This window comes from Rhinopithecus roxellana, chromosome 20 (genome assembly GCF_007565055.1).
Source record: "Rhinopithecus roxellana isolate Shanxi Qingling chromosome 20, ASM756505v1, whole genome shotgun sequence".
Lineage (NCBI taxonomy): Eukaryota > Metazoa > Chordata > Mammalia > Primates > Cercopithecidae > Rhinopithecus > Rhinopithecus roxellana.
The window spans coordinates 30,502,434-30,529,033 of record NC_044568.1 but is presented as its reverse complement, the minus strand read 5'-3'; the positions used below and the strand labels follow the sequence as shown (position 1 = coordinate 30,529,033).

General features: G+C 36.1%; 1 protein-coding gene across 2 annotated transcripts in view; it reads right to left on the bottom strand.

Annotated features, from left to right (window-relative positions):
* Positions 1 to 2,029: 2,029 nt before the first annotated feature.
* Positions 2,030 to 26,600, bottom strand: part of ITFG1 (integrin alpha FG-GAP repeat containing 1) — a 301,126-nt gene continuing 276,555 nt past the window's right edge. For both annotated transcript variants that reach the window (XM_030925697.1, XM_010354862.2), the window contains exons 15-18: positions 10,824 to 10,948; positions 10,031 to 10,113; positions 6,511 to 6,628; positions 2,030 to 3,424 (exon numbers count right to left, since the gene is read on the bottom strand). In XM_030925697.1, coding sequence (XP_030781557.1) covers positions 3,365 to 3,424; positions 6,511 to 6,628; positions 10,031 to 10,113; positions 10,824 to 10,948 — 386 coding nt within the window. In that variant the 3' untranslated portion in view covers positions 2,030 to 3,364. The remainder of the gene's footprint in view (positions 3,425 to 6,510; positions 6,629 to 10,030; positions 10,114 to 10,823; positions 10,949 to 26,600) is intronic.

Sequence of the window (26,600 nt, the reverse complement as noted above, 5' to 3'; positions counted from 1 at the left end):
TCTATTATAGTCTGATAATCTACTTTGTATGATTTCTATTCTTTTAGATTTGGTAGGACTTGTTTTATGGCCCAGAATATGGTCTATCTTGGTAAGTGTTCCATGTGCACTGAAAAAGTGTATTTTGCTGCTGTTGGTGAGAGTGTTATATAAATATCCACTAGGTTAGATTGACTGAGTGCTTTTCAGGTCAGCTCTAAGCTTTCTGATTTCCTGCCTACTTTTTCCTTCAGTTACCGTAGAAAAGTGTAGATGTCTCCCACAAACACAAATCGCGAGTTTATGTTTCTCCTTACAGGTCTGTTGGCTTTTACTTTTTAGTTTATGAACACTTAGGATTTTTATGTTAAGAAGAGGGGACTGATCTTGAGTGAGTCTGATCTCCAGATGAGGTTGGCAGATGAACAGTGATGACACTCCCAAAAATTAGGATAGTAAGTCCTTTATTCTTGATGCTGGATCTGGACACTACACCACAGCATCCACCAGAATGAATATTTAGGGTTTTGTTTCTTTTTATGTTTTAGTGATATTTTCCTAGGAATTGTTCCATTTTGTATAAACTTTCAGATACATAGGTATAAAGTTATTCTCCAAGTCTTCCTACTTTTAATAAATAGATTATCTGTAGTTATACCCTTTTCATTTTTGATACTGGTTATTTGTACCTGTTTTCGTTTTGTTAGAGGCCTTTGGGGTATCCTGTGCCCTGTAACTGATGAATGTGGGAATGTAAAGGCCCAGCCTTCATATTCTAACTTGGGACAGGTTAGGAGATAGGAAAGGTCATCCTATCTCAGAACTCGATGTAGGGTTGTTATGAGGCATTCCATTGAGAATGCATCACAATTTGACTTTTCTGCCTAACCTTGTTTCCTTCCTTTCCCTTGTACAGTTGTGGATCAAAAGCACTCCCTAATCTACTATGTATTAGCCTTTTAAAATAACTGGTCAGGTGCAGGTAATCACAAGGGCTGGTTTTAATTCACGTTTATCCTGAGGAGTAAGCCCTTAAATATCCTAGATCAATCTCAGGTATACCATTGAGGTCTGCTGGACACGATTTAACTGTAAATACGTTAATACACCATTTATTTGAACTAGCCCTTTACATTTCCCCATCCTTGCAAGTAGCTAGAATACCTTTTATGAGGTATTCTAGCTACTTGCAAGGATGGGGAAATGTAAAGGGCTAGTTCAAATAAATGGTGTATTAACGTATTTACAGTATCTTCAAAATGATTATTAATTCTTAATTACTCTTCCTAGCTCCCCAAAGATGGATAACACTAACATATAGTCAGTGGGAAAGAAATCTCAGAAAATGTTCGTTTGTCACTGTAATGGGAAATGGGAAGGAAGAAAAACAGCACTTATCAAGCATCTTCTATGTACAAACTGCCATTTCAGACTCAGAGCAGTCCTTGAAGGTAGGTATCACTCACTAACTTTGTTTTACAGATGAAGAAACCAAAGTTCAAAGAAGTGACTGATTCAGAGTCATGAAATCGGGGAGTTGGGCCCTGAATCCAGATTGGTCTGACTTCAAAGCCTTGTTCTCTTTCCACTGCAATATTCAAAATCAAAATAAAGGTCTTGTTAGTGATTCTCAATGTTGTGACACATTTTTTTTTTTTTACCTGCTGTCCCTTAATAAATGATATTGAAGTTGCGTTTGGAAATACAGAAACAGTATTAATGTCACTGATTGTAGTTTTAATTGTCATTAACATTTTATTTGTCTTGTAAACCCTGACACCACATGAGTTTTAAGACTCAGGCTATATCAATAATGAGCCCAATTGTCTTTGGGAAAGTGTCACATAGTGCCTAGGAGAGTGCTGTGGGTTGATAACTAGTGAATTTAACTGAATATTACAGTCAGGAGAGTCCTATCTTGCCCCTGACCCACAGAGAGGCAGTGGGCAAGTCACCTTACCCGTCTCCCAGTCCAGATAAATGCTTTCGTAAGCTCTAAGGTCTATTCATGCTCTGAAATAATTATTTAAAAACTCACTGAAATACTTTGTTTCAATAAGGAATATTTATTAAGAAGACATGTTAACATGCTTAGATACAAAGTAAAAACACATGCCATTCTCAGTAAACTGTGAAGAAAAAAATAAGAACAAAATTGTTTTCAGAGAAATTTTTGTGTTTTATAGGCATCACATGTCCATTTGCATATTAGAAAATTATTAGCATTGATAAACTTTTTTTCTCAGTCTTAAAGTCTTTTTAAAGTAACTTTTTGGAAATGTGAAATTCACAGTATAAAATTTGCATTGAAGTCTGAATGTAAATTATAGACTTCTCCAAGCCTTTGAGAATAGAAATGTGATTGAAGATTTGCATTCCCAGATGCCTACAGCAGTTTCCTTTCAAGAAATCAAATGTTCTTCATTATCACATGATAAGGATCAGTTTTCAGAGGAAAATTTTTAGGGCACATTAATTCTTGGAGAGTACTATAATTTTTAGTTAATATGAGCAAGTAAATCTTTATATGTCAGTCGCCAAAAATTTAGCTTTTCCAAAGAATATTTCTTCATGCCTGAAAATAAAATTCTGTCAACTCTATATATTTCTATAATTAGATGTATAAGTCTAATAAGATCATCTAAAATAGTGATAATGACAACTACCACATATTGAGCACTTACTCTGTGCTAGGCACCAAGCTAAGCACTTCACATACATCATCCCATTTCATGTTTACAATAACTCAAGCAAGTATCATTAGCCCCACTGAATAAACAAGAAAACTGAGGCTACACAGGTTAAACAAGAGTCAAGTTCAAACAATGACTTTGTAAGTGGTGGAATTAGGAGTTTAAGGCAAGTCTGTCTTACTGTGCTACCAAGTCAGAGTCTGATCACTATATTGTATGTCATCAGTGAGAGACCCCTGACCTGCTGTGATGAAGCTGAATGCATAATGACTCTGTGATATAGTCACAAAAGTATAATTTGCATCATTAGAATAAGAAGCAAGACCAACTCAAGTGGACACAAAAATTCCTGCTCATTTAATTATTTTTATTTACACACATCTTTTTCCATCATCATGACACTAATAAGATTATAAATACACAAACACGGGAGTACATGCAACACATTCCACAAAGGAACAGAAATGTACAGCACTACGGAATAAAGAACCCAAATTTTTTATATACAAAGTGCTTTAACAAAAAAAGACCTTGTGACATATTCAAACCATATTTATTTGAACACTTTCCAATAATTACCATAGGATACATCATTTATAAATAATATTTAATCTCCCCTATTTTTTAAGCCAGAATTTGCGTTTCAACTAATCAAGTGAACAGCCATTCCATTATGTAACATTAAAGGCAAGTCACATAGCATCAAAATGAAACCGGTGGGCTTCTTGTCGTTTTTCTCTATCATCTGCTTTCTGAAAAAGAATTTTAGACTCGTTTATAAATGGTAGAGAAATGTTACAAAAAGATTCATTTCTGAAATACTGATTCATTTTTAAAAGTCTCCAGCAATTAGTAGACAATAGATATGATTCCCTAATTCTAGTATTTTTGTAGTTTATAGTAGCTGTTTTATAATTAATGACTAATTGAATAAAAAACAAGAAATACTTGAATACTTAGGGCACATTAAATACTTACGGTCCTTAAACACTTAGCTTCTTATCACTTACTATCTACTTGAACATAGGAATAAGCATTAGATTCTATAAGGATAAATCAATGATTGCATTTTTCTCTCATTCTTAACACTGATGTTAATAAACAAATCTAATGGCTGGGTGTGGTGGTGGCTCATGCCTGTAATCTCAGCATTTTGGGAGGCCAAGGAGGGCGGATCACTTGAGGGGAGGAATTCGAGACCAGCCTGGCCAACATGGTGAAACCCTGTCTCTACCAAAAAAATACAAAAATTAGATGGGTGTGGTAGTGGGCACCTGTAATCCCAGCTTCTTGGGAGGCTAAGGCAGGCGAATCATTTGAACCTGGGAGGCAGAAGTTGCAGTGAGCCAAGATTGCACCACTTGCACTCCAGCCTGGGTGACAGAGTGAGACTCTGTCTATTTTTTCATTAAATTGTTTATTTAGCAGATATTCATTGGCCCTTTGCTTCCAATACTCCCAATACCAATACTGTGTTTGATATTTTAATATTAAAAAAACTTTAGAAGTTTTGTATCTTGTTCTCCAAAAAGACAAACACAAAACATATTGTATAATTGTAATTCAAGATAAAAAGTGAAAAATGTTACCAAGTCTAAGAGACTACTTCTAGATCCAGGTGAGGAAAGGGAAAGCTTTGAAAAGACATGGAAAGTATTTGAAAGCATGGAAATGGGGAGAGTGGTATTCATTCCACACTGGGGTTACAACATGAGCAGTTATGAGAAGGCTGGAAGGAGCACGGATATGTGAAAGGAGCTGGTAAAAAATAAGACTGTGGAGTCACATGGAAGTCATATGCAGGCCAGGCCAAGGATTTTACACATAAAAGGCAATGGATATTCACCAGAGCTTTTTGAGCAGGGGAGTGACATGATGAAGGCTAAACTGAATGATGAGTGTGCTAAATGGAATGGAAAGGGGAGAGAACGGAAAGAAAGAGACCAAGTAGGACGTAAGAAGGGGCTGGGTTAAGCAGTGCAGTAGGAATGTAGAGGTGAAGTCAGCTGTAGAACTTCTTACAGAGGAAGAGTCCATAGGCAATTGATGAAATCTTGTAGGCAAGTAAGACAGATGAAGCTTTAGAATGCTGGTTTTGAGGTGTTGTAAGTCATCTAGGTTGAGCTATCATGGTGATAGTTGGAAATAGGGAAGGACCTTTAGAGATGAGAGCTGGGGATATCTGAAGCCATGATTTTAGATGAAATTGGCAGGTAAAGTGTTGAAAGAAGAGGGGCAGGGACAGACACTGGGGAAAGCTTGCAGTGAGAAAATGGTAGAAGGAGCCAGCCTGCTTAAGTAAAAAAGTGGTTAGAGAGGTTCTACCTCTTTGAGATACCACAGTGCCACAGGAGACACAGTATATACATGGTCAAATGTATACTTGTACTTAAAACTTTAATTTTTGGCTACTGCATAATTATTGTTATAAGCACACAATGTTTATGCTGTAATCAGATCTACTGAGGAATTAATGAAATTAATTTCCTTTGCTTCATAGGTCAAGAACTATGGAATCTTTCAGATGATATTCTGATACTTCTGGACAAAGTATGTATGGTTGTCCTTGATCTTACTCTTAAGTTGCAATCTTAAGGTTAACTGAATATGTAACTGCATGTTGCTGTTTTTGATATGAAAGGAGTGATTTTTTTAAAAGCGACGAAAGTATGAAAAAGAACATTTATGGAACAACTAATATGTTCTCTTTTTCATACGTTAAAAGAACAAAGACGGTAATTTTAGTTAGCAAAAAATGATTATGATGGCATGACAATCCAGAGTGTAGGTGCAAAAAAAGAAAAACACCTTTCTTTGGGGCCACAAAGAAGCCCTATTTTGAGGGCACTGATTGGAACCCATATACAAATAGAAACTAGCTTTTTCACATATATCTAAACTGCTAATAAATTTACAGTGATAGCCTCTTTTTTCTTCACATAAACATTGCATAAAAATCTTTTACATATTTGGGAGTTTTGTTTTCAATTATTATTTAGAGTATTATACTAAAGAACAGAAATCAGTTTAATGCAAAGAATACTTATAGATGAAAAAGATGTTTATGGCTTTTTTCTTTTTTGAGACAGGGCCTCACTCCTTTTGCCCAGGCTAGAGTGAAGTGGCGCAATTGCAGCTCACTGCAGCCTCAACTTTCTGGGCTCAGGTGATTCTCCCACCTCAGCCTCCTGAGTAGCTGGGATTACAGCTTGCATCATGGTGCCTGGCTAATTTTTTTATATTTTGTAGAGATGGGGTTTCACCATGTTGCCCAGGATGGTCTCGAACTCCTGAGCTCTAGCAATCTGTCCACCTTGGCCTCCCAAAGTGCTGGGATTACAGGCATGAGCCACCGTGCCTGGCTGTTTATTGCTTTAGTTGTTACCTTCCACGTAAACCCTGAGAAAATAATTTAACCTCTTTTTACTCTAATTCTTTTCAAAGAGATAGCTGTTAATCCTAGCCAAAGAATGTCCATGACTTTATCAGTAGATACTGAACACAAGTTCATTTTTTAAAATCATTATTATTTTTCAGGTCATTATGAAATTGTTTCTAAATGCCTTTTGATTTCTGAATGATCACTTTATTACTATTGTACACCATCAAACTTTTAAAGTAGACATCTCCTGTGATTTGTATGAATTGACAGGAGACATTAGTCACTTCCAGGGATAAAATAATCATCAATAAAATGATGCTTTGGACAGAACTTGAAAAATGATGAAATTCTAGTCATATGAAAACAGTTTAAAATAAACATAGTGTTTTTAAAGAGCAATGTATGTATTACTAGAATAAATTAACCAAAGTTAATGTTTCATTTAAATGAACAAACCTTTTCCTGCCAATGTAAAATGCCAATTATTGCCAAGATGAAAACACAGACACCGATGAGAGCTATAGCAGTAAGCAGAACAATGTTACTTGGTGTAAGATATAGTTTGGCACTCCAACTGTAGAAAAAACAGAACAAATTAAAATTACAAATTTTACTTAAAAATAACAAAGTTATATTGCGACCCCAAAGCAAAACAGCTTATTAATTAATGAAACAATGTATTCATTAAACCATTCGTTCATCTGTCCATTCATTATAAATAAAACAAAAGCAATTATAAATCAGATAGTGCTGAGAATATTGATGATGCTGTGGTTTATATTTCACCTAGACAACTGAAATAGAATTTTTGATGAGATATTTCAATGTTTTTCATCTTCCAAGTTTGATCCTGTGAGAATTATTCTTAATAAACATATCCAAGGGTACTTTGGACAATCATGGACATTTTTTTTACATCTTGATTTACCTGCTTAATTTGAAATCCTGAACTTTTGTAAAGCAAGGGAGTCACATGATCCTAGAAGCCTTCTGTATCATCTCATTTTTGACCTGTGTCACATATGTAATATGACCAACTAAAACATAAATATTTTGAATGTTGATGGCTTGTGCAGAACTTCTATAATTTTTGTATCATGTTGGAGCAATTACTACAATGACTTTTAGGTTCAGATCACTTACAAAATCATCTTTAGTCCCTCACTATTAATGGCAATATACAGACTAGAGGTCTTCAGTAAACAGAACTAGCTCTTTCCTTTTAAAACAGTCTGTGTAAGATAGCATTTGCACACCCTGAAAGCCTAAAACTAAGGACTGTATCACCAACTCTGCAGGTTGTTATATACACATAACTTTTTGTTCTCCCTAGAAATAGGTAATGGCTATATTTTTATTTTAAAAGTTTAATAAAGGTAAGACTGTTCTGGTAAATAGCAAGTAGCTATTGACTTATTCTGGGATAATTAAAATTTATTGATCCATAAGTTAGCCTCTAGTCAATAAACCTCAAAATATACCTCAAAATCTAAAATCAATTTGGTTTTTATTATGAACATAAATTTGAAAAGAACATTTCTTTGGAAAGAGTAAGAGAAACATGAAAAATGTTGAGATTATGGAAAAAAGCTATGGTATCATTTTCTGGAAATTCAGAAGAGTAAGTAAACCTTAAAAAACCAAATACTGTTAATTAGTTGAAAGCTACTCTTAGTGTTGTACTCATACTTAAGAAAACAGTTCTTGGCCGGGCGCGGTGGCTCAAGCCTGTAATCCCAGCACTTTGGGAGGCCGAGACGGGCGGATCACGAGGTCAGGAGATCGAGACCATCCTGGCTAACACGGTGAAACCCCGTCTCTACTAAAAAATACAAAAAACTAGCCGGGCGAGGTGGCAGGCGCCTGTAGTCCCAGCTACTCGGGAGGCTGAGGCAGGAGAATGGCGTAAACCCGGGAGGCGGAGCTTGCAGTGAGCTGAGATCTGGCCACTGTACTCCAGCCTGGGCGACAGAGCGAGACTCCGCCTCAAAAAAAAAAAAAAAAAAAAAAAAAAAAAAAAAAAAAAGAAAACAGTTCTTTTATGAAATGTTTTTGCTAGTTATACTTTTATTTATTTATTTATTTTTATTTTTATTTTTTTGAGACGGAGTCTCGCTCTGGCACCTAGGCCAGATCTCAGCTCACTGCAATCTCCGCCTCCTGGGCTCACGCCATTCTCCTGCCTCAGCCTCCCGAGCAGCTGGGACTACAGGTGCCCACCACCTCGCCCGGCTAGTTTTTTTTTTTTTTTTGTATTTTTAGTAGAGACAGGGTTTCACCGTGTTAGCCAGGATGGTCTCGATCTCCTGACCTTGTGATCCACCCGTCTCGGCCTCCCAAAGTGCTGGGATTACAGGCTTGAGCCACCGCGCCCGGCTAGTTATACTTTTAAAATAGATTTTTAACAAATCAGGAATATGTGTTTTGGTAAAAAAAAAAAAAAAAAGACAAAAGTCAATCCTCAGTTTTCTACTCAGAGGCAGTCACTCTTACCAGTTTCCTGCATATCCTTTCAGAGATATTTTATACATGTATGAACATGTATGTGTAGATAGCTTCTTTTTTAATCACAGTGCCTGCTTATTACACATACTCTTCTACATTTTGCTGTTGCTGCTTTTGTTTGTTGTTTTGCTTACCACTCCATCTTAAGAGACTGTTCTATGTCCGTGGCAGTGAAAAAAAGTCATGCTACTGAGCTGTATAGAAGTACCCTACTTTATATAGTTTCCTACTCATGGTCCAGATTTTCTAGTTTTACTGTAAATTTCATCTATAGAAAACTAACACATACAATATAGGCTCATTAAAAAAATCTGAACTAGGACTATAACTGTTTCAATGATGTCATCTTATTCCAAGCATAAGGCTGCGATAAAGTTTATTTTCTTAAGTAGTTTGGTTCTAAAGCCCATTAATCTACCATAAAGTGCATCTGCTGGTATGCTGGTAAACTGGCTCTGAGGTAGACAGGGGTTGGGGAAGCCCTATTTATGATACTTGCCAATTTTCATGGAGTAGATTCTCCCACCATAACTGATTTCAGTGTGACTTCACTGAATAGAGATGCACACAGAGTCAGCTCATGAGGTGGCATAAGCTGGTTTCGGCACTCAATACATTCGATCGAGATGTTTAATAAAGAATGATGAAGCTGGTATTTTCAGAGGGAATGTAACAAGCAGGGGACCCCACTGGTTACATATTCATAGACAAATTCACCATTTCTCTTTGGTTATTTTCTCATGTTGATATTTGTCTAGCATATTTTTCCCTATGAAATTGAAATGTTAGTGAATACTTTTATCGCCTAATTTAAAAAGAATAGAATCAATCTAGAAATTTAAATAAAAATGAACAAAGATTATTTAAGGATTTAGAATTAAACGCTGTATTATGAAATAAATGTATTCTGTTAATAAGGATAAAAATACCTACTGTTCGTTTACCATATGCTTGGCACTGTGTTAAGTATATTTCACCCTCAGATGCAGAAATTGAGTCTTGGAGAGGACAAAGGACTGGCTCCTAGTCTTGCAGTCAGCCAGCAATGGAGCTGAGTTTTTTAGCCTACATCTATTTAACTCCAAAATTTGTGCCCAACCACTGTGGGATATATAGTACTTCTCAAGTAATTTATTTAAAAGATCAGTGCTTTATACAAAGATTTAGTATCCTGAAATTTTGAATTTATAACTAGTAAATGGAAGAGCAGTTTATTAAAGCAGAATATATGTATAAATCCCTAATTAGTTAACCTGCTGTTTTTCTCATAGGATTGAATTTGTTCTTCATGAAAAATGTCTGGGACCATTTATGTAAGTATGTTTAGTCATTTAAAGTTTGCCATAAGCAAATTAAGGATGGGCACTCATGGGAACACAGCAGGAATATGAGAGAGTTTAAAAGACATCACTGTATCTATAATTCAGAGTTAGCAGTGTCTTTACCAAATCAGTTCAAGCAAGGACATTACCTTCGAGGGACATTGTGAGGGTATGGAATGACAATTAGCTGGGAATTTGGAATGATTGCAGTCCACTCTTGTTTTCGTATAGACTGGAAGAAGAATTTAAGAACATTTAACATTTAGCACATTTAAAAAACACAATTAGTATTCTAAATAAATAAGGAAAAATGTAGCTTCTTTGAGAAATTCAAATTCTAGGTATGGATGAAGCTATGTTTACCACTATTAAGCCAAAAATAAGGCTTTTGTGCCATCTGTTGGAAAATTTTCTCATCTTTTCAAGGAAAGATTATATTTGTGTTTTATGAATTCATTCATTCAACAAATATTTATCAGACACTTATGTAGCAGGCACTGTTCAAAGGGCTATGTACAAATGCTGCTTGGAGCTAAAATTCAAGTTAAGGGGAAACTGACAATAAGCAAAGCAAGTAAAGTAATATGATTATACATATTATATAAATAATACACATATGTATAATAGTATTTATGTTAGTAAAATATTTATGTGCATGTTAGGTGGTGAAAAATGTTAGGATGAAAAAGTAGGATAGATGGATAGGTGAGGTTTATGGGCGAGGAGAGGGAAAAACTACACGGTATCTTAAAATCATAATGTGCTCTATGTAAGATAAACTTAGGTCACTACCAATACATTTTTCTTTATTCTTCAAAGGGAATAAAAATATTTGATTTATTTGAATTAAAATTCAATTACGTTCAAATTATTTAATTTAAATACTTAAATAGTGAATATTAAAACACAGATTAATTGTAAACAAAATGAATTTTCACTCACTTTTTCTCCAGATGGACGGGGAATACCAACATACAGATGATCAAGAAAATTTGCGCTCCGACCTAAACCAAGCACGTTGTATGGTAGTTGGAGAGCTAAATGTGCGGATTGGCTGAGTTGGCCAGCTAGAATTATTCAATTAAAAAAAACATTAAAAACATCTCTGGAAACATTGCTCCCATCAAATATTAAAATGATAAAATGTTAAAAATTTAGGTACTGAAATGTATCATGTTTCAAAATGTGAAGTGAAACATATAGGACATTAATATTAATGATTCACTTTTTTCTTTTTTTGAGACATGGTCTCACTCTGCCACCCAGGCTGCAGTGCAGTAGCACTGCACTGAGCCTTGACCTTCAGGCCCGAGCTATCCTCCTTCCCAGCCTCCCAAGTAGCTGAGACCACAGGCATGTGCTACCAGGCTCGGCTAATTTTTAAATATTTGTGGAGATGGGGTCTTACTATGTTGCCCGGCCTCCAACTCCTGAGCTCAAGTGATCCCCTTGCCTTGGCCTCTCAAAATGCTGGGATTACAGGCGTGAGCCACCATGCTCAGCCAATGATTCACTTTTTAAAGAAACAGCTTTACTGAGATATAATTCACATACCATACACATCACCCATTTAAAGTGTACAGTTAAGTGGTTTTGAGTATATTCAAAGAATTGTTCAGCCATCACCACAATCTAATCTTAGAACATTTTTATCACTTGAGAAGTAAACTCCATACACATTAGTAGTCACGTCTATTTCCAGCCTGCACACTTCCAACTATATGTAATCACTAATCTGCTTTCTGACTCTATAGATTTGTCTATTCTGAAGATTTCATATAAATTGCAATCATACAATGTGGTCTTTTGTGACTGGCTTCTTTCGCTTAGCACGTTTTCAAGGTTCATCTATTTGCTAGCATGTTTCCGTACTTTATTATTGTTACTTGCCAAATACTCCACTTTGTTATATATACATTTTGTTTCATTAATTTCATTAATTGATGGACATTTCAGTCATTTCCATTTTTGGTTACTAAGAATAATACTGCTGTGAACATCATATACAGGGTTTATTTTTGTATTTACTCTTGTTTTCCTTTCTCTTGATTATGTAGCTAAGAGTGTTTAACATCATTGGGAACTAACAAACTGTTTCCAAAGTACCTGCACCATTTTATGTTCCCACCAGCCATGGATAATGGTTCAAATTTTTCCACATCCTCAGTGACACTTTTTATTGTGTCTTTTGTATTACAGCCATGCTCGTGGTTGTGAAGTGGTATCTCATTATGGTTTTTACTTGCATTTCCCAAATGACTAATAGTCATTAGCCTTGAAAATGGTCAATAAACACATGAAAGAAGCTTACTACACACACACACACACACACACACACACCAATTAAGTAAAGCATCTGGCCCTGTAGGCACATTTTCTGTTGTCTTTTTTTTTTTTTTTTTAAAGAAATGTGTATTAGCCTACTTTCCTGTTTGTATGTCTTATAATTTTTGTTGAAAACTGGACTTTTAAGATAATATTGATAACTCTGGTATCGCTTAACCCCACCCAAGGGTTTGTTGTTTTTGTTACTGTTTGTTTAGTGACTTTTTTTTTTTTCATTTAGTGAATTCTGTGGATTCTGTATTCCTTGCAGTGGTTGTCCCCAAGGTCTTTTTAATTTTTAAAGTTTTTATTCTACATCTGGCTTCCTACTTGGCATATCTGGGTCAGTATTATTTAGTGGTCAGCCAGTGATATGTTGTAAGATTTCCTTAAATCTCTTGCCTGTACATCTTCCACCCCTTGTCAAAGTGATTTGTGTGTGAAGGCATGCCTTCAAAGTTCAGATGGTTTAAAGGACAACCTTAGTTTTCATTTCCTGCTTACGCAGGGCTTCATGGTGAAGCAGAAGGGAGCTGAGTATTTGAATGAGGTGTTTTCCTTTCTAGGAATTTGCAGTCTTCTAGATCCCCAAGAATATGTTGTAGCTTTTTAAAGCTGCCTATGTTTTCCAGTTTTCTAAGAATTCCTCTTATATTTTGACCAGTTCTTGTTTCCTCCACATTTAATCACAGGCTTAGGTAGCTGAGATGTTGCCAGCAGATTACTGTTGTTTTTGGTAATGCCCTAGTCAAATGAAATAGCCAAGATGCTGAGAATGAAGATTTTCTAGGGAGCTGCTAGTTCAGACAAAATGTTGATAGTAATAGGGATGGAGATTTTCATGCAGCTCCAAGGAGGTCAGTCATATCCATTGGCTGTGAAGCCGCTGGCTTTCCATGGCTACTGCACTACTCAGTTGAGACGGGAGGCAGGATGGGAATAGCTCCAAGTTAAAAATGCCATAGATTCAGTGTCTTATCAAGGATCAGTAGTTTTCCTTGGAATAGACAATATTCAGTCCATTGTGTGGCTTTGGTTAATTTCCAGAGTTCTGAAATGGTGGATACTATATGGTTGGCCAGTATTTTTGTTGTTGTTCTTTTTGGGGGCTCTGGGAGAGCAAGTTTGTGTGGTCCTTACACTGCCATTCCAATAGTCAGTCTTTTCCTATTGTAATTCACTTTTATAGAATATATGTATTTTCTAGGTATTTTTCTACATGCTTAAACTTAACATTTAAATGACAAAATTAATATATAAATATTTTAATATTCAAGGGGACTCTGCTAAACATCACTAATGTCATCCAAAAATATGCAATCACTGGAAAGTATATTTACCTGATTATTTATATAGTTCTTAAGTTAGAAACAGTAAGGTATAATGAAAAGGAACATGAATTTAAGGATAGGCATTAACAATGTGTATGAATGAAAAGCAGTATAGTGAACAGCATGGGCTGCAGAATTAGTTCACCTGATTGAAAGATAATGTTTAAAATTAGAGTATCTCACACAGTAAATAATCATGTTAGCTATCTTTACTAAGATAAAATTTATTCTTACAGAGTAGAATTAAAAATTAAACACAGGCCGTTTATGCCTGTAATCCCAGCACTTTGGGAGGCCAAGGCAGGTGGATTGCTTGAGCTCAGGACTTTTGAGACCAGCCTGGGCAATGTGGTGAAACCCCGTCTCTACGAAAAATACAAAAATTAGTCAGGCACGGTGGTGCGTGCCTGTAGTCCCAGTTACTTGGGAGCTGACGTGGGAGAATCACCTGAGCCTGGGGAGGTTGAGGCTGTAGTGAGCTGTGATTGTGCCACTGCACTCCAGCCTGGGAGACAGAGTGAGACCCTGTCTCAAAAACAAACAAACTCAAAATTAAGCACAAGCTAATTTCATGACACTACTAGCAAAGACTGACTTAACAGAAGTAAACCAAAAATAAAATTCTAACTGTTGGACCCTCCCCTCAGGCACTCAAAAGTTAACCTGAAAAACTAGTTCAGGCCATGATGGGAAGTGAGGGTCAGATATGCCTCATTATACTCTCCTTTCTTTTGGAATTCAGGCACAGCTGACCAGCATTAACATCAATACAAAGCCCTTAAGACTGACAGAAAAGACTGTTTAAGTCTGATAAGAAGCATTTACAATCTACTCTCTCTGAAGCCTGCTACCTGGAGCCTTCATCTTCATGATAAAACCTTGGTCTCCACAACCCCTTATGTTAAAAGACTTAAAGTTCGACTCTTTTTGTCTACATGACATCAAACTAGGCTTCTGTTTTCCTGTTTACACTATTAAAATTGCCTATGCAATAAGCAAGCTTAAAAGTATTAAGGAGAATAATCAAAGTAAAATTACCCAGCAACTTAAAATGAAGAGATAATCATTATTACATTTTAGCATACTTTTGGTCACATACTTTTTTTCTCCAAGGCAAGTGCATGCACAAATACATTTTAGCATAGTTTAGTACTATTTTCACTCAGTTTTATGAGTATTTAGTCATCATGAAAATTCTTGGAAAATGAATAAGCAGAGAGAAAAATGATGGAAACACCAAAATCCCATTAAGAGAAAGCCAAAGCCACAGTGCAAAGACATGTATTATTATGTATACGTCTAAAATTGTTTTTCTAAAGTGATATCTACCCAGACATGACAAAAATATAATTTTCCTGCCTATATAATCTTATTTAAAAATTAATTCCTTATTGTTGGAAACAAAGGAATTTTCCTAATCCTTCACTATTAAAAAAAAAAGCTTCAGTGAACAACTCTGCAAATCAGTACTTGCACCCAGATTAGTTTGTTTGATTCCTATATACAGAACACTGGATCAAAGAGTAGTAAGTTTAAAACTTATTGTTAAATATAGAAACCCTGTTTCCTAAAGAGAGGGTGCATCACTTTACATTTCCATTAGCTTTCAATGAAAGCATCCATTTCAATCCATTCTTATTTTCTAATAGAGCTGTAATTCAATTAACTATTTTAACAATTTACTATTTTAATAAAGTGTAAAATCAAATGGCCTTTAGTGTATTTGCAATGTTGTGCAACTATCAATTCTCTCTCATTTGCAAACTTTTTCATCATCCTATACCAACACCCTGTACCAGTTAAGTAATTACTCCCCCTTTTCTTTTCCCCCAATAACCTCTAATCTGCTTTCATTCTCTATGGATTTGTCTACTCTAGATACCTCATATAAAAGGTACCACACGTGACCAACTGTGTCTGGCTTCTTTCACTTAGCATAATGTTTTCAAGGGTCATATAAGTTATAGTAAGTATCATTACTTCATCTGTTTTTTATGGAAAAATAATATTCCATTTTATGTATATACTTTGGTTTGTTTATCCATCCAGCTATTGATGGATGTTTGGGTCATTTCTACCTTTTGGCTATTATTAGTAGTGCTGCTATGAACATGGATGTACAAATACCTCTTTGAGACCCTGCTTTCAGTTCTTTTGAGTATATATTAAGAAGTAGAAATCCTGGATCATATGGTGATTCTAAGTTTAATTTTTTGAGGAATTGCCACATTGTTTTTCACAGCAGCTGCACCATTTTACATTCCCACCAGGAATGTATGAGGGTTCCTATTTTTCACAGCCTTGCTGACATGTCATTTTCAGTCTTTTTAATTAAAACCATCTTAGTGGTTTTGAAGTCTGGTTTTGATTTGCATTTCCTTCATGACCAATTATGTAGGACATCTTTCACTTTGGGATTCTTTGGAGAAATGTCTAGTCCTTTGTCCATTTTATAATTGGACTATGTGTTTTTGTTGTTGAATTGTAAACATTCTTTTTATAGTCTGGATACTAGAACCTTATCAGAGACAAGATTTGCAGGTATTTTCTCCCTTTTCAGTTTGTTGAAAAGAAAAACAAATTTCTTTTCTTTTGAGACAGGCTCTTGCTCTGTCACCCAGGCTGGAGTGCAGCAGCACAATCCTGGCTCACTGGAGCCTTGATCTCCTGGGTTCCAGTGATCCCAGCTCAGCTTCCTGAGTAGCTGGGAGCACAGGCCTGTGCCACTGCTTCTGGCTAATTAAAACTTTTTTTTTTTTTTTTTTTTTTTTTTTTTAAGAGACAAGCTCTCACTACATTGCCCATGCTGGTCTCAAATTCCTGGGCTCAAGCGATCCTTATGCTGTGGCCTCCCAAAGTTCTGGGATCACAAGCATAAGCCACTGCACCTGGCCAAAAATGTTTTTTAATGCAAAAAAGCTTTACATTTTTGCAGAATCTAATCTATTTTTAAATTTTGTTACTAGTGCTTTTGGTGTCAAATCTAACAATCCATTGTCAAATCTGAGGAAATGCAGATCTATTTCTATGTTTGCTTCTAAGAATTTTGTATCCCTTATATTGAGGTCTTTGATCCATGAGTTAATTATTATATATGAGTTAATTATTTTACATGGAGTCCCGCTTCATTTTTTTTTTTTTTTTTTTGCATGTCATTATACAAATGTTCTCGTATGATTTGTTGAAGGCACTCTTCTTTCTCCACTGAATGGTCTTGGTACTCCTGTCAAAAATTAATTTGCCATAGATGTTTGGATTTATTTATGGTCTCTCAGTTCTATTCCATTGGCTTATATGTCTATCTTTATGCCAGCACTATGCTTGTTGATTACTGTAGCTTTGTAGTAAGTTTTGAATTTGGAAAGTATAAGTCCTCTCAGCTTTGTTTTTGTTTTCCAGTATTGTTTTGGCTTTTTGAGGCCCTTTACAGTTCCATATCAATTTGAAGGTTGGCTTTTTATTTCTGCAAAGAGACCACTTGAATTTGTAGATTGTTTTGGGGAATATTGCTATCTTAAAGTTTTCCAATCCATGAATATGGGATGCCTTTCCATTTATTAGATTTTCTTTAATTTCTCTCAGCAATGTTTTTAGTTTTCAGTGGATAAATCTTTCAATTTCTTGCTTAAATATATTCCTAGGTGTTTTACTATTCTAAATGTTGCAAATTGAACTATTTTTTTTTCTTTTTTAAAAATTTCTTTGCTGGTGTATGGAAACAACTGATTTTTGGGTGTTGATCTTGTTCCCTATAACTTTGCTGAATTTGTTTATTAGCTGCAGTAGTATTTTTTTCAGTGAGTTATATGAGATTTTTCTGTATACAGAATCATGTTATCTGCAAATAGAAATCATTTTGCATCTTCCTTTCCAATTTAGAAGTTTTTATTTCTTTTTCTGGCCGAATTGCTAAGTGTAGGAATTCCAGTAAAAAGGTGAAGAGGAGGAGTGAAAGTGGGCATCCTCATCTTCTTCCTGATCTTAGAAGAAATGCTTTCAGCTTTTCCTTATACAAGATGATATTAGGTGTGATTTTTCTTATAACTGCCCTTTATGATGTTAAGGAAGTTCCCTTCTATTCCTAGTTTGCTGAGTGTTTTCATTATAAAAGGATGTTGAGTTTTGTCAAATTATTTTTAGTATTTATTGAAATGATCATGTATTATTTTTCCCTTAGTTCTATTAATGCCATGTATTACATTGATTGACTATCTTATGTTGAACAATCCTTGTATTCCTGGGACAAATCCCATTTGGTCATAATGTATAAACACTTTTAATGTGCTGTTGGATTTGCTTGGTAGTATTTTGTTGAAGATTTTTGTATCAATATTCATACAGGATATTGGTCTGCAGCTTTCTGGTGGTATCTTTTTCTGGGTTTGGTATGAGAGTAATGCTGGCCTCACAGAATGTGTTAGGAAGTATTTGCTCTTCTAGTTTTTGTAAGAGTTTCAATAACAGTGATGAAATTCTTCTTTAAATTGTTGGTAGAATTTCACCAGTGCAGCCATCTGGTCCTTGAGTTTTCTTTTTCAGGAGGTTTTCGATTACTGATTCAATCTCTTTTACTTGTTACAGGTTGGTTGACATTGTCTATTTCCTCTTGGGTCAGTTTTGAATTGTCTGTGTTTCTAGGAAACACTTTTTTTTTTTTTTTTTGGAGACAGAGTCTTGCTCTGTTGTCCAGGCTGGAGTACAATGGTGTGATCTTGACTGACTGCAACCTCTACCTCCTGTGTTCAAGTGATTCTACTGCCTCAGTCTCCCGAGTAGCTGGGATTACAGGCATGCATTACCACACTCAGCTGATTTTTGTATTTTTAGTAGAGACGGGGTTTCACCATGTTTGCCAGGCTGATTTCAAACTCCTGACCTCAGGTGATCTGCCTGCCTCAGCCTCCCAAAGTGCTGGGATTACAGGCACATCTTTGATTCATCTAGATTATCTTTTTTTTTTTTTTTTTTTTTTTTTGAGATAGGGTCTTGCTCTACCACACAGGCTGGGGTGCAGTGGCACAATCATGGCTCACTGCAGCCTTGAACTCCTGGGCTAAAGCCTCCCGAGCAGCTGGGACTATGGGTGCATGCCACCACACCTGGCTAATTTTTAAATCTTTTTGTAGAGACAAGGACTCACTGTGTTGCCTAGGCTGATCTCAAACTCCTGGCCTCAAGCATTCTTCATGCCTTGGCCTCTCAAAGTGTTGGGATTATAGGTATGAGCCACTGTGCCTGGCCTAGATTGTCTAATTTGTTGATATGCAGTTGTTCATAGTATTATCAATCCTTTTAATTTCTATAAGGTCAGTAGCAAAGTCCCATTGTTCATTTCTGATTTTAGTTATTTGCCTTTTCCCTTTTGTTTAAAACTCAGTCTAGCTAATAGATTGTCAATTTTGTTGATCTTTTCAAAGAACCAACTTTTGATTTCTGTGATTATTATTCTCTATTTCATTTATCTCTGCTGAAATCTTTATTATTTCCATCCTCCTGCTGGCTTTGAGTTTAGTTTGGTCTTCTTTTCAAGTTCCTTATGGTATAAAATTAGGTTGCTGATTTGAGATCTTTGTTTTTTTAACATTGCATTTACAGCCATAAAGTCCCTCTGAGTACTGCTTTTGCTTCATCCAGTATGTTTGGTTTTGTTTGTGTTTTGTTTTTAGTTATCTCAAGATATTTTTTAGTTTTGCTGATATATGTCTTATCTTCCTTAAGTTAACCATTCATGCAAAGTAGTGGCTGGATTACCTAAATACTCAGCATATAAAACATATTATATGAATAGTTTTGTATCTGCTTGCTAGTGAATGTTTATTTCATTAATGTCTTTATTTGCACAGAATTTGGTTACAGATTTTCTTTTATGTTTACTGATAGTAAGAAAAGTAGTTACTTTTCTTGGTAAAAAAAAAAATTGTAGTTACCAATGCTTGGTAACGTAAGACTTATATGTAACTATAAGAACGTAAGACTTATATGTAACTAACTTGACTTAGGTTAGTCCCCAACACTCCCAAATGTGTAATTCCAGTATAGACTGCCAATCTCTGAACTCTAGGCTCTCATATCAAACTAAATGCTAAACATCAATATTTTCATGTATAACACATATTACCAAATTAATATATTCAAAATGTAATCTCTGGGGCTGGGTGTGGTGGCTCACACCTGTAATCCCAGCACTTTGGGAGGCTGAGGCAGGTGCATCACCTGAAGTCAGGGGTTTGAGACCAGCCTGGCCAACAGGGGGGAACCCTGTCTCTACTAAAAGGTACAAAAAAATTAGCCAGACGTGGTGGTGCATGCTTGTAGTCCCAACTACTCAGGAGGCTGTGGCAGGAAAATCACTTGAACCCGGGAGGCGGAGGTTGCAATGAGCCACAATCGCACCACTGCACTCTAGCCTGGCCAACAGTGTGAGACTCCATTTCAAAACAAAACAAAACAACACAACAACAAAAAAGCCCCCATAATCCCTGATTTTATTCCCCCTACCTGCTCCATCTCAGTTATGGCCACTCCAACTTTCCACTTGGTCATGCCAGTAACCCTATAGTTATAGTTATAGGCCTCTCTTTTTCTTATATCCTATATTCAATCTGCCAAGAAATTGAATATATATCTACAATTTAAACTGTATACACACTCTAGACACTCATTTCTATTTCCACTGCTATCACCTTGGTCCAAGCCACCACCAACTTTTGCCTGAATTATTATTATTTACCCCAAATAGGTATGTTCCTAAACTGAAGTATTTTAATAGCTTCTAGTTAGTTTCCTTGCTTTAACTGTTGTTCCTCCTGTAGTCCGCAGTTTCACTCAGAATACAATCTTTTCCTATGTCCTACTTAGCGTACACTCTCCACCTCCCATTTAACTGTGGCTTCATTTTCTACTCTGTAACCTCCCTCTTTCATTCTGCTGTAATTTACTGGCCTCTTCACTGTTCTTTGGAAATTCTAGGAGTGCTTATATCTTAGGGCCTTTGCACTGGCTTTCTTCTTTGCCTGGAATAGCCTTCCAAAGATAACTACATGTCTAACTCCCTTACCTCCTTCAAATCCTTGTTCAAATGGCATGTTTTCAGAGAGGCTTGCTCTGATAATCCTACATACAATCGAAGACCCTCTGGCCCAGCAATCCCAATCCCTTTTACTCTGCTTTATTCCCTCTTCCTCCCACCCACAGTACTTAACACTGGCTAACATTAGAAAGTATTAAATAACTTACTTACTATGCCGATTGTCTGTCTTCCCCCACTAGAATGCAATCTCTATGAGGGCTGAGATTTGAGTCTGTTTTATTCACTTTTACATTCTAAGAGCTGAGAACAGGTCTGGCATATATTAGCCACTCAATATATTTTTGTTAAATTAATGAATAATTGAAATAAATTTTAATCCCCCAAATGTGTCAGACTTAACACTTGTAACATATTCCAGTTGAAATATGGTATTACACAACAAAAAAATACTATATCAATTTATACCATATAAATATTAGCACATCATGATTGTCTACCCAAAGGTAAAGTATCTGTGATACGTTTTTAGTATTTTATAATACATTAAAGGCATTTGTGATATCAGACACTCCAACCACCAGATTCAAATGCCTGTGTGCTTTTGTCCAGGTTTGCATTATAGTCTGATTTTCCAATATACTTCAAGTACATGTTATTTATATAATTTTTAAAAAATAACAGTTTTCACGGGCATGGTGGCTCATGCCTATAATCCCAGCACTTTGGGAGACTGAGGCGGGTGGATGACTTGAGGTCAGGAGTTCAAGACCAGCCTGACCAACATGGTGAAATGCCGCTTCTACTAAAAATACAAAATTAGCTGGGCATGGTGGCACACGCCTGTAATCCCAGCTACTTGGGAGGCTGAGATATACACTATCACTTCCTTTCCTTTGCTGCTAGTCTAACTGCATTGCTAATAGGGTTTCTCATACATCTTCGTCTCTTCATCTTCTTTTTTTTTTTTAAGCAGAGATGGGGGTCTTGCTCTGTCACCCAGGCTGGAGTGCAGTGGTGTGATCATAGCTTACTATAGCCTTGAACTCCTGGGCTCAAGTGATCCTCTCGCCTTATCCTCCAGAGTAGCTGGGAGCATAGGTACATGACATCATATCTGGCTAATTTATTTTTGTTTTTTAAATGTTTTAAGGGAAGAGGTCTCACTATCTTGCCAGGCTGGTTTTGAGCTCTGAGCTACAAGTGATCCCCCCACTTCAGCCTCCTGAGTAGCTGGGATTACAGGTGTGAGTCACATCACCAGGTTGATGTATCTATTAAAATCTTCTCAGCTATACAATTATCATACTCCCTTGTTTCTAAATGCCAACTTGGGGTAATAATTTGTGTTATTTAATGTGATGAGCCTCATTATAAATGTATATCAAATCAGATAGTCTAGCCAGAAAAAAGTCTAGCAATTAAATTGGAGTTCATGGTCTACTCTGATAATGCGATTATTTCCTTGATACGTTTCAAAAAAGTGTTCCATGTATCAAACAACTGACATGTAAACTTTTAGAAAAGAATATGTATGTTAGATGCTGCATATACGTATTGTAATTCTATAGATATCAATTAACATAAGGTGATTTTTAATGACTTCTTATTTAAATATTTGTTTTGATCTGAGAACCCAATGCCTTGAATATTCTGGATAACAGAAGATCATAGTTGTTATACTAATTTCTAGTAATATCCTAGGGACCACCTTTTAAATAAAAATTATCAACTTGGCTAGAATATTGGCCGAAGAAAGCAAGTGATGAAATGTATTATAGCAGTGATGATTTTTAACATTTAAATTAATTGCTGAAGTATTTAGCTAGCTATTTGGATAACTAATTCCTATAATATAGAGTACAGTAATTGCTAAGAGGTTATTTATTGTTAACAGGATAAACTTAATTGTACAATATCATATTATAATTTGACCCCCAGAATTCAGAAGTGAAAACAAAAAAAGGACAAAATAGATTTTGAATGTAAAAATAAGCCAAAGGATATTATGACTGAGAATAAAAATATTAACATTTAATTTTAAAATTTGGAGATGTTTTAGGCTATAGTCACTTGACATTTAAGACACTTGTTAAATCATACAGCTTATCCTTTTACTTTTCTGTTTTAAAATTCACTGACTTTAATTAAATGGATGGTTACCCACATAGAAAAAAGAACATAGCAGCTGGTCCCTGCCTGATGGTAAAGTCTTCTCCTGGCCTGTACAACTAAGGCACACCATTTTACTTGGACTTTGGGAATATCTAGTTTCCAATGTGAGTGGATTTTGTGACAAAATTACAAATGCAAGACCTGTGTTACTTTAGTGTCACTATATAAATGCTCCTGGTTTTAAAACAGTCCTACTTAGTGCTCAGCATAAAGACAAGAAATAAGCTGTCTTCACTGAAAGCCGTAATTCATGAGAGAAGTAGTTATAATACCTTTTAAAAGTATGTGGTGGTACTAGGATCTCTAGAATGTGGCTCCAGAAAGATCTCAAATTACCCTAAGTGAATAGTATATGGGGAATTTGTGAGGCTGCATGCTGAAATGCTGAGTTCTTACATTTTGGAAGTTAGGATCATCACTGTTCATGGAAAACTTCTTAAAACGACGGCTGTCCTCTTTTCCTGAAAGTTGAATTATGATTGTGAATAAAGGAATCCACTGACTGACTGTTACTCCTTTGGCGTATTTTAAATTATATCTGAACTCAGTTTATAGATAGCTGATAGGATGAAGTGATGAAATATGTGGTAGACAGAAAAATGTTTCATTAAAAGAGGTGCTTAGGTACTTCCAGTCTAGGTAATTATTCCTTTTCATGCGCTATTCCCGGGGAATACAGCATAGTGGCTGGCACACAGTAGGCACTTAGTAGAGATGTGTGCTGTAATAAACTGAAGGTTTGGGAGTAAATAAATTTGTGCAGTCGTTTAACTTTAGTTTTCCTTGAGGTCTTATAATACGCCATGTCAGTGATCACTGTGGAAGACATCCACTTGGGCTTTGAATAATAACATGATACCAGCTTACCTAATGGGGCTTGAACAAATGTGTAGGGAACACAGAAGACTTGTAAATATGGTATTATGGGAAACACATGGGATTTGGATGCCAAAGGTATGTACTTCAACACTGATTTATTTGATCTTTAGTAATCCCTTGACCCCCTTGAGCCTTAGTTTGTGTATTCATTCATCTAAACATTTAGTGAATGTACACTGTATGCCTTTTACACAGATGAGAGACAAACCTTGATCTGGAGATGCTTAACGGTACAAAAATGAAAATATAATGGAATGTTTCCTCATTTGTAGAATTAGAATAACTATACCAAACAGTATCATCTACTGCATGGATTCGGTGAGGAAATTACCAGATGATAGTACTTAACTTCTAATGTATTATAAAAGTGCTTTGTAAACTACAAAGCAGTGCAGTGGCGCTATCTTAGCTCACTGCAACCTCCGCCTCCTGGGGTTCAAGCGATGCTCCTGCCTCAGCCTCCTAAGTAGCTGGGATTACAAGTGTGTGCCACCACGCCCAGCTAATTTTTGTATTTTTAGTAGAGACAGGGTTTTGCCATGTTGGCCAAGCTGGTCTTGAACTCCGGACCTCAGTGATCCACCTGCCTCAGCGTCCTAAAGTGCTGGGATTACAGGCGTGAGCCACCACACCCAGCCCCATAAAAGGTTTTTAATGGAAGTTCTAATTTCTTTTTTGGAATAAATGAAGAAACTTGGAACGCTGGTTCAAGCTCTGTCAACCTACTTCCTAGTTATAAATTTAGAGTGTGAGTAGTTTTTGTGTCTCTTCTTTTGTGTTAAATTGGTATATAATTCACATACCACAAAACCCACCATTTTAAAGTGTACAGTTCAGTGGTTTTTAGTATACCGACAAGGCTGTGCAACTGACACCAATTCCAGAATATTTTCATTACCACAAAAACAAACCCCACACCCAAGAGCAGTTACTTCCCATTTCTTCCTCCCTCCAGTCCCTGGTAACCACTACTGTCCTTTCTACCTCTATGAAGTTGCATATTCTGGACCTTTCATATAAATAAAGTTGGACAATATGTGGCCTTTTGTGTCTGACTGTATTCTCTTAGAATAGTTTAGCATGGTTCATCATATTGTTGCATGTTTCACGTTTTTGTGACTGAATAATATTCCACTGTATGGATATGCCATATCTGTGGTTTATCCATTCATCAGTTTGTGGGCATTTGGTCTGTTTCCACTTTTTGGGCAATTATGAATAATGCTGCTATGAACATTCATGTACAAGTTTTTATGTGGACATGTTTTCTGTTCTCTTGGGAATATACCTAGGAGTGGAATTTTGAGTCATATGGTAACTTTGTGTTTAATTTTTTGAAGAACTGAGTAGTTTTATTTTGTTAACTGCTTTTCTAACCTTAATTCACAAAAGCCTCTAATGAAGGAATGGTAAAAAGCCATTGCAAATGCATGTGAAAAATAATGCAAAGGGAAACAATAAAAGAAATCCACACAGCTCCCATAAAACCAAACTGCATTAGGTGTTATTGCTTGTGGAGTTCCAATTTAATGGTAGGTGTTCCTTTTGAGTTGCATTAGGGTGGTAAACTTTTCTGAGGTTATGTGCAATTATGTTTCAGCTGTCATCCTCTGGATTAAAAAAAAAAATCCCTCAGGTTCCAAAGTGAACAATGTTGTATAAATGAGCTAAATGGGAAAGCCTGACATGACTTAGTGCACTCAATTTTCCATGTTGGAGATCTGTACCTCTCTGAGAGGGAAACCAATGGTCATTTCACTTATAAGAGGCCTTTTTTTAGTAGGAAGAAAAAAAAAAAAGACAAGGGAGCAAAACTGCTTAGTTCTGGGACATGGATAAAAGATGCTTAACTACTTTAAAACCAAAGGTGAGAAGAGATTTTTTTAGTCCCAAATTGCAAGATAGGTTATTTTTACTGAAACATGTGATTTTAAAAGAAATGTTTATTAGACTAGGTAGCTATTATTACATACATGTGACTCAACCTGGAGAGACCTAGAGGCAATTACTAGCTATCAATAGACATAAAACACAAAAATACCTTCGAATTTTTCCTTTAGTAAAGTCAGTTCTCTCATGTGTACCTTCTTGCTAGAGGACATGATTAAAGTTGTGACTGTCAGTATGCATATTCTTTTAAACTTTTAAATCATCACCTTCCGCTTCTCTACATTTCTATCCCTTTCCTATCCACTCATGCCTGAGCTGCCCAAACATATGTCTTTATCAGTGTCAGTACTTCCATCTTTGTAAATTCGTTTATCTTTGGCTCATGAAGCAAAGCAGAATACTGCATTCTTTCTTGCAATTATTGTTGTGTAACAAATTAACCTAAAATTTACTGGCTTACAACTAGAATCATTTTATTTCTCATGATTCAGTGGGTTGACTGGGCAGTTTCTGCTGGTTTTGACTAAGTTATTCATGTGGCTGCACTCAGCTGCTGTGTTACCTGGGGTTGGGGTTTGGTGGGTTGACTGCACTGGCCTGCCTCTTCATGGTCTTTCTTCCTGAAGGAGACTAGCCTGGCTGTTTTCACATGCTTTCTCAGGGCCACACTCCAAGAGGGCAAGTCCCACAGTATAAGGGCTATCAGAGTTCTACTTGGGTCATGTTTGCTGATGTCTCCTTGGCTGTGGGTTGGGGCTAACAATGGTACGAATACTGGGGAGGCATGAATTATTGGGGGCCATTAGTGTAGCATTTTATACCTGAATGTTCATTAAGGTAAACTGTATTTTTCTTTTTTCTCCTCACTTTTCAGTTGACATATTTTCAAGGATCACCAGTTCTTTCCTTGGCCATGTCTAAGTCCATCAAAGGCATTCTTCATTCGTATTTACAGCAAGTCACTTGTCCAGCTCACAGCCCACAGGTCACATGTGGCCCAGGGTGGCTTTGAATGTGGCCCAACACAAATTCATAAACTTTCTTAAAACATCATGAGATTTTTTTTTTTTTAATTTTTAGTTCATCAGCTAT